The 13,453-nt window shown below is 30.5% G+C and overlaps 1 protein-coding gene and 1 long non-coding RNA gene across 2 annotated transcripts in view; one reads left to right on the top strand and one right to left on the bottom strand.

Moving 5' to 3' along the window:
* Nucleotides 1–10,707, bottom strand: part of LOC113520763 (atrophin-1-like) — a 72,300-nt gene extending 61,593 nt beyond the window's left edge. The window contains exons 1-2 of the mRNA XM_052897383.1: nucleotides 10,607–10,707; nucleotides 8,455–8,587 (exon numbers count right to left, since the gene is read on the bottom strand). Coding sequence (XP_052753343.1) covers nucleotides 8,455–8,587; nucleotides 10,607–10,707 — 234 coding nt within the window. The remainder of the gene's footprint in view (nucleotides 1–8,454; nucleotides 8,588–10,606) is intronic.
* A 663-nt stretch (nucleotides 10,708–11,370) lies between these two features.
* On the top strand, nucleotides 11,371–13,017 carry LOC128201165 (uncharacterized). The gene is made up of 2 exons (XR_008253096.1): nucleotides 11,371–11,620; nucleotides 12,161–13,017. It is a non-coding gene; the product is annotated as an uncharacterized LOC128201165 (long non-coding RNA).
* The last annotated feature ends 436 nt before the right edge of the window (nucleotides 13,018–13,453 follow it).

Genomic DNA, 13,453 nt, shown 5'->3' with positions numbered 1-13,453 from the left:
CAAATGATCCGATTAATATTTACAATTTAAGGTTTTATTACAAAAGTGTATATGACTTTAATTTTAACAAAGTTAGTATGTAACCAAAGATTAAAAAATTCTCCAAATCAAACATATTATCGATAACATATAGATTTTTTAGACTGGTATTTTAATAGGCGACGATAGGTATCGCGCAAAATATACACAAAAGAAAAAAAGTCGAATTCAAAACTTTTCTTTTTGGATTCAGTAACAAGTATACTGTTTTGCCTGATACCGTAGAAATTCACTATTTACAAATACGTACACAGTCACTTTACGACTCTGTAAACCTCAACTCAGAAACTGTCTTCTTTACTAACATGATAATTTAAGCAAATGAACTGCAAGTTCCTCTAGGCTTGACTCATTTACTAACTTAGTTGGATTCCTCGCCTGTGGCGCAGTGTACGAATTTTCAAGTCTAACTTAGTGATATTATGGGCTCACTTAATCATACTTAGTCTCGTCCGTTTGGCTGACTATGCATGAAGGCGAGACGCGAGAACATTTTAAGTACCTAACTAGCTTCTCGTTTAGAAGGAACTTTGCATGTTACGAAGCTGTAAAGAACTTGTAAACCTTGCTGTCTCGTCGGCAGTAGGTACACAGTGAACGCAAGATTACCTCTGTTAAACTTAGAAAATATAAGACATTTTATATTACAATTTTTATTAAGGAATTTCATAGTAGTTCTCGGAACATTTGACTCTGATAAAAATCTGTCACTTTACAAAAACACTACTAAAACTGGTTTCCGTACTGAAGAGATCATAAGTACAAGTAGTTAAAATAAAGACATAATTCTCAATTATTATTTTAGAAATTTGTTCATAGAGAAATATTTTTTAGGACGCGTACTCAAAACGACCTTAAGTAAAGCTCTTTTTAGATATCATTTTAGATTAAATACTTTATTCAATACTATATATTATTTTATCTATAGTTGCAATAGACACTTTACATTGCCTTTGTGATAGTACAATTTTGAAAATCAATATATATGTATATATAAAGTATTTCTGGTAACTCTTTTCACCAAAATGCTACACTTTCCGGTACCATAATATTAATATACGATATAAAATATCATTCATCATCTTTTTAAGTACATTAAATGCATTGTAAAAAAATTAATTTCATTGTAAAATTCATTTAATTTTAATTTATTGACACATCTTGATACGTTAGTAATGAGGTACCAATGTAATTTAGATCTATTTATTTAGCTTCGTTTATTTTCGTATATTTATCAGTCTATCCGTTCATATAATCATCATCATCAGTGACAGACGTGGGGGGCTGATTTGATGATGAGCCGATAGGTTACACCACTGAAGAGTTAGTCGGAAAATTTTTCGGTGTCAGCATAAGAATAAGAACTAGGTAGTTCTTATTTTTTATTATCCTAGAAGTGGCGTTACTGCCACTTTAATAACAATACAGTATTCGTCACTCTGCTCGTCCTTATGGACTGAATTATTCACTCGCCATTCAGAGAACATGTGTAATCGTACGCTACTAGATGATGCTTTATGGTTTTTTATTTCATTTTATCAAATTAAAAATGTAAGAGATTTCGCAAAATTGTATTAACTATTTTTTTATGAGAATAATATAAATGTAATTATTTTTTATTTGATTTATTTCACTATTGAGTAGATTATACAACACGTTATTAAAATTTATCTTTGTCGTATATAAATTGTTAAATTTTATGTATTGTTTTTACCTTCATTTGTAGAGGGTCGCACTACTTTACACTTGTACTAAACTATACAAAAAAATACTAAAATTTATACTTTACACTATACAAGGTTTACGCCACACATGAATCAAGTATGACAAAAACTATTTATTAAATGAGTATAAATTAATGACAACTTTATTCGAGTGGAAGGAGGTGAGGTATATCTTGTCGGCATCTATGCATTAACAGAGTACATGAGTGTCACTTCTAACCAGATTATTTACTCTTATGGAGTCGGTTAGATTAAAAAATTTATAATAATAAAAATATTTATATAAGTGAGAATACTTGTATGTACTCTTCCACAGGTTTGTTTTTATTATATAGAATTTTTTGATCTGACCTATATATTACAACACATGTTGATAGGTACAAATTAATCACAAGCATTTTTTACAACACAGGCATAAACATATTTATATATAATATTAGTATCAAACAGTGTTCGTTCTGTTTGTCGAATTCCACCCTGCGTAAATGTTTCATCCGCATGTGAGCGCATAAATGCCTAAAGTTAAACTATGATCGACTTTAAGAGATGGAGATTTTGTTACATCATTTTCTGTGCACAATGAAGAGTATTATTAATATTCAATGGTACTTCCTTTAATATCTTCTAGAATATAAATTGTATAGAAATATTTATAAACCATAAATGATACACACAGATATATTTTTTAATACAGAAATATTCTACGTGTAAGAAAAGATGGAAGAATGTGGAAGAAGTGAAAGAGGTTTGTTTGAATCGAAACATTTGGCGTTCCATTGTTTCTGCCTACCCTAATGAGAGGCAGGCGTGACTATCTATGTATCTATGTATGTAGAAATATTCTACACTAAAATAGTACATTGAGTCTATGCCATTCGTTAATTTTATTCAAGAGTACAATCTCCGAATAATAAATACAATCTTATTGTTTACCGATAGATTAAATAAAAGTTTATATTGTTTTGAATTACCAATGAGTGTTTACGCATAAATTGGTTCAATTGAAGCAGGACTTTCTTCTGTATGTTCCGACAAAGACGCTTCCTTGAACGCGATACGTGTTTGCGACTTTGGTACTTTAACATAATTAATTCTCCGCTCTAGAGTTTCATTTAAACGTCTTACTGACTCGTGCGACACATAATAACGAGGGATTCTACGTGACGACACAGCATTGTGTAATTATGAATGAAGAGGGGTTTTTACCCTCATCAAATAAGCGTTATATATGTTTTAATAACATTGAAAATAAGTAACCAGTTTAAACTCTCTTGTAACAAGAAAATAAAGTTATTACTGCAGTTGTCGACAGCATAGTTAAAAGTATGTTAAATATATTATTAATATTATATATAATATATTAATAATTTTATTACTAATTATATAATTAAAATATTTCCAAAATATATTATGAATTAGATAAGTATAAAAAATTTTCAAAAACCAGGAATATCCTCTTAATTAGAGTAAAATATTATAACAGTATGAATGTCGATTAATCACTTTGTACGTTCGTTATGTAAGTCAATGATAATAGTAATAGATATTTAAATAAACTTTCCATTGATGCATTACTTATTACTGCTTTATAGAAACAGTTATATCGCATGAACAGAAAAAAGTTTGAATATATTGGTATTTGAGTGATGAATAACATTTGGTCACTGACAAAATTAGTGCAAACAAGGGTTCTACTGACACACATTTGGATGAATAAAAAAAATGTCCAACGTCCATCAGTTCGGACGGCGTGGGGCGCCGGGAACACAAAGGGATGGGCGAGAGCGGGGGGCCATTACCATAACCATTATGCGATATTCACCGCCACCGACACGACAACTGAACTAAACGACAGATGCCGGCGCTTGTAAGATCGCGTAATAAAAACTGATTCCAGCACCTCTGACTAATTTTCACGTTAAATGGGACATTTCAAGATGTCGTAAAGTTTTTATATCTTTCCATGTAATTAAACTTTCCGTGTTTATTAAATAATAAATTAACAACTTTAGTTTACATTGGATCGTGCTAATATTATTAATAGGAATAAAATCATAGTGACGTTTAAAATATATATTCCGTATAAAATTTGCACAATGGGCACAACAGTTAACAACATCTGCTTCCAAAGAGACAAAAGAGTATATCGAAAGGTATAAGCGTAACCCTTCACCCCTTGTTAATAAAACGTGAGGGTGTGGTGGACTGGTGCGAGCATCGGTATTAAATTTGGGGTACACTGGTGTATAACACGGAAACTATTAGTTATCATCGGATGTGAAGTGGCTCGTGCGTGCGTGCGTACCCCGAGTAGCACGTGCTGACGCGACCACGGTCATATACGAATAGATAATAAATAAACTACGCACGGCGTTTCGCATCTTGGAGGCGTTAATTTACACGGTTTGTAAATATTTAAATTGAATATTTTTAATTAATATATGTAAAAGTAATAAACAAGTATGTTAGTGTAAGTATTGTTTAGTTTTATTATTTGTAATTTAAATTATTATTGGATACTACATAGAAGTTATGTAAAATTTATTCAACAATGCATCGTAAATATTTATGAATCTTTATTTTATGATATACAATGGTCCTATTTTTAAAACAAAAAATAATATGTACTTAGTACATATACACGTATATAAAACTTTTGCTTTGTGAATACAATTAATGGAAAGGCAAATCTTTGGTCGTATTTACAAAATAATTCAGCGGTGTTTTTACAACAATTATTTATTTTAAATTAATAAAGTGAAATCAAAATTTCTATCAGTAATTTCTTGGAAATTCAAAGAAAAATTTAATCCGCATCTTCCCAGAAATTGGACCCATTATTGTTGCTGCCTGTGGCGGGATAGCGGTTAGTGCGGGAAAGGCAAATTACATTTAGACGAAATCGTAAAGTTAATAAACATTAAGTATTTAAAATTTATATGCAGGCATATGAAATAAAACAGTTATTATTTATATATAAGCTTTCAACTTATTCTGTTGAGGTTTAGATATAACGGAAAATGAATAATAATATTCTGTTAGTATTTTTACCGACAATGTTATAAGTATGTATTCATTGTGTCTTGAGATCCACTGATAAATGTTTATGTCTAATAAACATCGTTCATAACAATTAGGACTAACAGCTTAAGCCGAGGTACAAGCGGTCTTGATAATAGAACAATACATAATTACGAATAAATATGTATGTAAATATAATATGTTAAAAAGTAAAATAAAATTTAGCCAGTTTCGATAATAATTACTGTACTCTATAACAAATTTAAAATGGGCCAAATGCCGCGCACTTAAGATTTTTTTACATTACAAATTTTTACCCATGATAATAAATGTACACGTTTACTATCGCTACGGTTACTTTTAGTTATTTAGTCGTTGAAATCGTACCGCCAGGTAAATCAAAATTAAGAAATCGTGATTTGGGACGGCTAATTAAGATGCCGACGTAATAACGTCACACGCACACGTTTACAGGTAGCCGGCGTTAATTAGCATCGGTCAATAACTGAAAGTGCCTTGAGCCAGTAGTCGCTAACTTACGGTACCTTTACTTCTCGACAGACCGCCGCGCGGGCAGCCTACTGTCAATGCTCATTTACTATAATTGCTTCACTTACAATGAATTAATCACTAATGTGACAGCATGAACACAGGCATTATGAATAATAAGTAAAGCGCCGATACAGTAATTTGTTATATTGACAAACCATTAGTTATGAGAACAACGTAACACTTTTACAACAACTTTTTTGTAAACATAATTACCTATCTAGGTATCGATATATTTCTGTCACGATTGAAATCGGTTTTTATAATAAGCTGAAATTAAATTATTTGTTAGTACTGTATGGTTAGACCTTTTTTTTATTTATATTAAAAATAAGCATACCATTGTAATTATTGATAAAGTTGTTAAAATGCGTTCTACAGTCTACATAAATATCAATACCAATTGCGAAGAAGAGCGAGATTTAGATTAAAATTCGTAGACTGTTAGATTTTCTAGAGTCGATATAGACGGATTGGAGACTAGATTTGAATCAGGAACTTAGCACAAATAGCCGAAAAAACTACATATGTTACTTGAATTCGCGTAGCACTCACAATGATCTGTCTCATTAAGCGAAAAAGTGATTTTCAAAACATTGGGGTCTTTTCTAAAACTATTCTGTAATTTTTCCCTTACAACCTGATATTTGTTTCAAATATGAATGTACCATTAAACTAAAATAAAGACTCTTTTTGATATTTTTAAATTGGTTAACTAAAAATAGAATACATATACCAAAAACTGCACACAACAGGCATGACATACGTACAGTGCGCCGTTATTGTTGATGTGGCCTGTTTGTAAGACTCGAGATAATAGTAATTGTTGTGGACACGCTCAATTACCCTCGACAAGCGGCGGTCGCAAACACAATTTACCGGTACGTTTCTATTATTTAATCAATGCAAATAAAAAATAATAGAGTGGTAGCATTTGTTTTAATTACTAATAGCCTCGCTCACCCCTTTAATTATGACGTTTTAAATAATTACCAGTTACGGTGGTCAGGTGTGCTTAAAGACTAATTTTAATTCACACGCGAATATTTTATTTTATATTTTCAATAACTTGCTGGGATAAATAGGGCGATACTATATATGAATCTAACGAATTGTGCTAGTTCTAGTAAAACTCATTAGGGGTTCTAGATTAAATTTAAAGTAGCGAACAATTAATAAATAATTGAATACCAGTCACGCAGTATTTAAGCTTGATCAATGACAGGTAAGATTTCATAAGCCCATAACAAATTAATCACGCAGATTTTTAAGAGTCAAAGAATGTTACAAGTAGTTACAGTAATTTCTTTAATTAAACAATCTGTATTTGTGTAGGTCCGGGTATTTTAATGCTCTATATCATTTACTTTAATCGCTTGAATCTTTGCACTAAGTTGGTTGGGACCCAATTGCATTTTGTTTTTAATCTGAAAGCCTACAGCGAGGCAGGCGTGAACTTCAATTTGCCTGAGCCATTTAATTAACAGCGACACGGCAGGTCATTAATTAAGTCATCAGACAAGCCCACACCGGTTAGTGAGCCCAGGATTAGTACACTGAAGTGCATGTTTAATGGAAGATTATGCTACAAACTCTCCCCAGTAGAGGTAGGAGCAATTAATTGCCTAGGGTTATAGTCTGTTGATAGATGATAAGAGTGTATGTGTCAGTATACATACAAATTCAAATTAAAAGTACAAGTGTAAGATACGACTTATTTACAAACGGTAAACATTCATGTAATTGTGTCATTTACTTCCGTAAAATGACAGCTGACTTGTTTAAACACGTATAAGTAACTAAGCGATAAGCTGCTAATTGTAGGTACTTAACAATAGAAAAGCTACATAGATAAAACGATACATGTAGGAGAAAAATAAAAATCATTTCTGAATGTTACTAACGAAATTTTACTTACATCCGTTCAGTACTTGGTTATTATAATACAATTACTTATGTAAACATTTTTATAATAGTTGGTACTTCAAATTCATATACGGAATTATGGAAACAATTGAATATAATAGGTACTCAGAAGGTCAATAGGCACTTTTAATAACAAATATTAATTTACTATGTAATAACTATTTATATTGTCATGAGTTTGATTGAAATTAAAAATAATAATGTACCTATACCAAATTAATAATGCTTTAATAAAAAGATTGTTGTTTTTGAGATCGTTATAATAAAAAAACAACAAACTACTTTTCGAGTAACACAATAATAAAAGAAAGAAAATACACGCAATGCAGCTAAGATACAAAATATAAACATAATTTCACTTCCCGTTTCTAAAATAGAAATTGGTTAATTCTACTGTTCAAATAAAGTAGGTACGCTTTTATTTTAACAGTAGAGAATTTTATGTTACAGTATCATATTTATATACTAATATTTAGTTCAAAAGAATTATGAGGCAGATTTATAGAAAAGAGAAGACTTTTACAGATTTTTTAATTTTTGCTTTTTTGCGTTTGATTCTAACAGAAGCGTTTCCTTACAAAACCACATTACATTCCGGATACACATGCTATTCAAAAACAATCATTGGATAATACTCGAAGGGTGTTTTTTCTTTTTAACAAAAAATATTGAACTAAAAACACAATCATTTTTGAATAACTGGAAGGTTCAAAGAAACAGAACAAAAACTGTCAATAAAAGAACTTTTTCTGTAGGTTGGATGAATATGCAGGTAAAGTAAAAGAATCTGTTATAACAATGATACGATAATAATAAATTAAAGCCAGCAAGCAATATAAGTATAAAATAGATATATAACTATTACAAAATTACAATTAGGGCGAGAATGTCTGTATCGTATAATCGTTGGTAATGAAAAAAAATATGAAATGAAAAAAATATGAAGCGTAAAAAATATTTTTGTTACATTTCTGTTTAGTATTTTTAGTAGTGTTCTACAGAGATGAATCACTGTAAAACTACACTCGTACTAAGAGTAAAAGTGATCAATACAAAGATAAACTCTCTTAGTTCAAATACGACTGAAATAAGCCACGGGAAATAAATACTATTAAGCTTTCTAATGACAAATCGCAATGTAATAGTGATAGGGGGGGAAAATAGTAGAGCGTGAAAACAAATACCTATGAGGTACGTAATCGAAATGTTTGTAAACGTCTGTCGGGCTCTCGTCGCGTGTCGGGGACCGATTACCTGCCATGGCGGTGCGCGGTGCCACCCCCTCGCCGAGCTCGTGAACAACACTGTTTTCATACACGTCGATATCACTGTCAGTTTAGTTTAAGGGCTATTTTAATAGATTCCGTTTTTATAGCTATTGTCTATATAGCATCTATATTAATTTACTACCATCGAATTTATTGTTAATAATAGAGTACAAAAGTGGTCGAGGGCAGAACCGACATGGATTATTACGAACATTTTATGTTTTAAATTGATCGTTGATATCTCTTATTATTTATACAGAGAGAAGTTGTTTTAGACGTTTGTGTGAGTATAGAGATTTAGACAAATATAATATTTATCAAATATACCATATATATATATATATATATATATATATATATATATATGTAATTTACCCTATTATATTAAATTTCAATAATTTTATTTTTTTGAACCACCATCAAGTATCTTTACACATCCTAAAGGTTGATTGGTAGAGAATTCCTATAGTGTTAAGTCTACCTTTTGTACCACATTTTATTGGTCAATATTTTCTATAAATAAATAAATACGAGTAAGTAACAAATAAAAACTGAGAAATATTATATGCGTTAAATGTTAATTAATAAATGCGACCAAAGCCGATTATAGATAATAGGGAATAGAGTATGTTAAGAAAAAATACAGAATCATTATCGGTATCTGATGTTATATTACTAGAAAACAAATTGAGCTATCAATATAATAGAATAGTCAATAAAAAATATACATAGTTATATTATTTTATGAAATCACTAACAAATTTTTTTAATAAAAGAATCAAATATTTTAGCGATCCTTATTTATATTCATATAAAATCTTTATAAGTGAGAAAACACTTTCACATTGTATATGTTTTTTTTCCCTTATAAAGTTTAAAGTAACTACAAAAAACAGATTTTTTTATTTTATTTGTTTGATTAAGCTTTAGGTATTAACAGTTTATGTTGTTGAAATTGATAGAGAATTTGTTTTAGTACGTAATAAGAATTCATTTTATAAAATGTACAACACGTTCTTATAAATAAAACCAGTTGTATAAAATAAGTAGGTACTAAGTTATAAAGTTTACATTGTTTTGGATACTACTGAGAATAACGCAACTTCCTAAAGCTTCCATCATTCAACCGGAGTTTCCGTTCTATTTGTGTTGTCAACTGAAAAATCAAACGATGGGTGACTATGGTTGCGGTCGCATCGAATCGTACCTACTAACTCCACCGTCAATATTTATTCTGCTTCGACGTGTGTTCAACGATAATAGACTAATATGTTTCAATGTTTATATTATGTCATGCAATAAACGCTCACACTCGCTAATATTCTACTTCACGGTGAATATATCGATAATATCATAATGAAAAATTGCATCATCGTTGGCGATACGTTTTATAAATCATCATAATATTACAAGACCACTCAATAAATCTTCACATCGGAGACTAATTGAAGCCTTTAGTCAATGACAAATTACAATGCACGGCCACCGTTAATGACCATAACAAACGAGGCTACACTTATTTATGAAAGTAATGAATTTATGTAAGTTAAACGTTCACAACGCTACTTTCCAAACAATAAGGAAAGCGAACCGTAACAACATGTAGTATAGATGCCGTCTGCATACATTTAGTTATAGAATCGTACCCGTTTCCTTTTCGTAACGAGCGACCCATTCGAAACCGTTCATGAAAGATGTCAACGTCTTAACTCAAGTGAGATTTGTCAACAGTACGATTGACTTACTTTACAATACAAACACTCGAACGTTAAGTAGTTGCGCTGAATGTATGTACCTATTCATATTTGTAGTAAATTAGTAACGTATCAAATTGAATGAATAATAAAATAAAAGATTAGCGATAAGAGCCTAGGTAAGTTATGTGGCATTACCAATGCATAAAACTACTAAATATGATAAAAGTGTGTAAATTACTCGGCGAGATGCGAGTGAGACAAGAGTGAGAGGGGGCCACTATAACATATTCACACTGTACTTCGGAAGCTCTCAACAGGCTTTGATCGCGATGGCCGAGAGCGAGGGTGCTACGGTCGATCGTGTCAGATCGGAGAGATACACCGCGAGCGCCCCACGAACATACGACCGACAGTCACCGAATATCTGATGTCGGCGCCATACTCCAACCGATATCGCGATCTCACTCCGGCCACTTGGCACATCTTATAACGAGCCACTGGAGTGAGTAATACTTTCAGTATTAAAATTTAAATGTAGCAATGCTATATTTCTTTTGATATTAAAAGAGATTTGTTTTAAACACCAGTATATAACTTACTGAAAATGTACCCTAGTGGTAACGATAACTCAGAATTTAATACTTAGTATTATAAAATTTTGATAAAAAATAGAATTATATTTGTTTGTAAATATCTGATATAGAAATATTATGTATGATAGATTTTAAATGGAAAACAAAGAAAGAAAAAATACATAAAATTAATCTTTTGTGGTTAAATGGAAATCGCTCAACCTGGATAATAACTATATCATTTCATGATTTGTGTATTGTCGTTCGTGAATTTAAAATAATTTTTAATAAGATCGTTAATTTTTAGTACTGGGTTTTGAGAGTGATTATTAAACAACACCGCAGTATTATTGACGACCATAGAAATATGGAAGATCAGTTAGACCGAGCCTCTACTCGGTTCACTTCAAATAAAAAACAAATATATAGATATGATTATTATGTTTAATTACAATGCAAAATAATAATTTCCATGAAATCTTATCGTAGTACCGTTAATTTTATTATAAAAAATATATTATCACAAGTCTAATTTTTATAATCATTCATAATTTAAACTTTATCACAAAAGCAACATTAAAAAAAGATATTTCATTAATTAAATGATACACCCGAAAATAGGTAAACGAAGAAGTAAAATAATATAAAAAATAACAGGGTCGTAATAAATCGTTAGAACAGATGTAAATTTTACAACAGATAATAACATTATGAAAACCCGTATTCAAGATCAAGGAGTGACAACCATGGCTCCGAGGGATTTATAATAATTTTCACTCCATCCAAGTCAGAACTCAAATACTTACATTGTAAGAAACTGCCTAGTAACTAAGATTTCTCCTGATTTCACTATATTCAGTTATGATCTCATCCCTTCAATATTGGTATAAAATGTTATTTTCAAGAAACACTGATTTTATAGAAAAGACGGTTTACGAAAGTAGATGAAGCAACAGATGTATGTATATTTCAAATATAGCCTTTGATGTTAGATTTTATAAGTAGAGGGATTTAATGGAAAAGCTAAAGGGAATCAAAATGCACGAACACGTTTACGATTATTGGTTGTTGATTACAATTGATTTTATGACTGAAACATATACACAATATAAGCCAACATCAGAATAACAACATATAAGATACATCAACGTTTTTTGGGAGATAACGTTCAATACAATAATAAATATATGGTTTGTTTCAATACACTTCCTGAAAATATAAATAATCGAATAATTGAACCGAACAAAGACAGTCTGTTGGTGTTCAATAATAGTACAATTAAAAGAAAATTTCTAAAAGAAACAAATTTCGTTTAGAAGATGATTTTGTAATAATTTCAAGAAAATTTCTTTCATCTTTTTCAGATATTAGAAGTTTTTTACAAGTGTAATAAGGAATATATAAAATTTGGTTCCCTTTTTCTAAGTTCTATTGAAACAAGAAAATCTTCATATTATGACAATTCATATTACTTCACCATTTAAATACTATTACATTACTGCAATTTATAGGAGTCATTATGTCAAGAATAAGTTTCAGATAAAGTATATAAAATTATTTTATGTAACTAAGTGTATTTATAATTTGTTTAATAATAATTTTATTGCATAACCATGATTGTAACAAAGTCAACACTGGAAATTATAGTAAAAGTATGAAAATTCATTTGTACATTTGGATCAGCTTAAACATCTGTGTCTGAACTATGTTATAAAACATGTATCTCAGACAACAAGGCTCAAGCTTTCATTAAATACAATATTAGCTCAGCGAAATTTTTAGTGCTACATATAGAATGTTGATTTTATATAAAGTTAATTTTCTAATTACAAATATTAGTAGTGAAAATTGAGAAAAAAAAAATCGAAAGAAATTGTTTCAAAAATAGTAGCAAACAAACAAATGGAATGCCTTATCCCATTGAATGAAACACTAAGAGTTACAATGTATGCGTTGCCGACCATAACGTAAACATTCTAAACTTTACATTATAGATCTATGGATTTTAACACGAGGAGTCGAGGACTGAAATAAACATAATATATACAAGTGTTATGTTTACGTTAAAATAGTTTAGTACGTTGTTATTATAGTAATAATCTACAACATACATGTAATGTACACTGTCATTAAATAATAAAATGTTAGTGTTGGAATTGTATCTATTTGCATACATTAATTTCTAAGTAATGTCAAATAGTAAAAACTTTTTTATTATCAATCAAGTTGTTATTATTTTCTTATTAAACGAATATTCGACTGCTTACACGCATTACATTATATTATAGTGTACCTATCTTCGTAATTTAATTTCGTGATTGTAGATCTCGAAAATATCTACTGTGTATTTGACAAATATGTTAGGGTTTTATCTTACCGTAACAAGAATACAACTGTAGAATATCATGTGCCTTTATCAATCATATCAGCCTTTAACTGTCCACTGTTGAACATAAATTTTCCCCTTGGAGGGTTTTGCCAGTATTTGCCACGCTTGACAAGCGGATTGGCAACCGCAGTTAGGCTATGGAGATGTTTTAAGAAGGACGCTGCTGCCTATCCTTCACCCTCCCTTAGTCGTTTCTTACAACACCCACGGGAAAGGAAGGGGTGGCTTATTCCATGCCGAGATCACGCGGTAACACGGCCCTTTATTA

The sequence above is a fragment of the Galleria mellonella genome, unplaced genomic scaffold, assembly GCF_026898425.1.
Source record: "Galleria mellonella isolate WM207_F2 unplaced genomic scaffold, CSIRO_AGI_GalMel_v1 utg36, whole genome shotgun sequence".
NCBI lineage: Eukaryota > Metazoa > Arthropoda > Insecta > Lepidoptera > Pyralidae > Galleria > Galleria mellonella.
The sequence above is the reverse complement of the archived record's forward strand: the minus strand, read 5'-3'. Positions and strand labels throughout refer to the sequence as shown.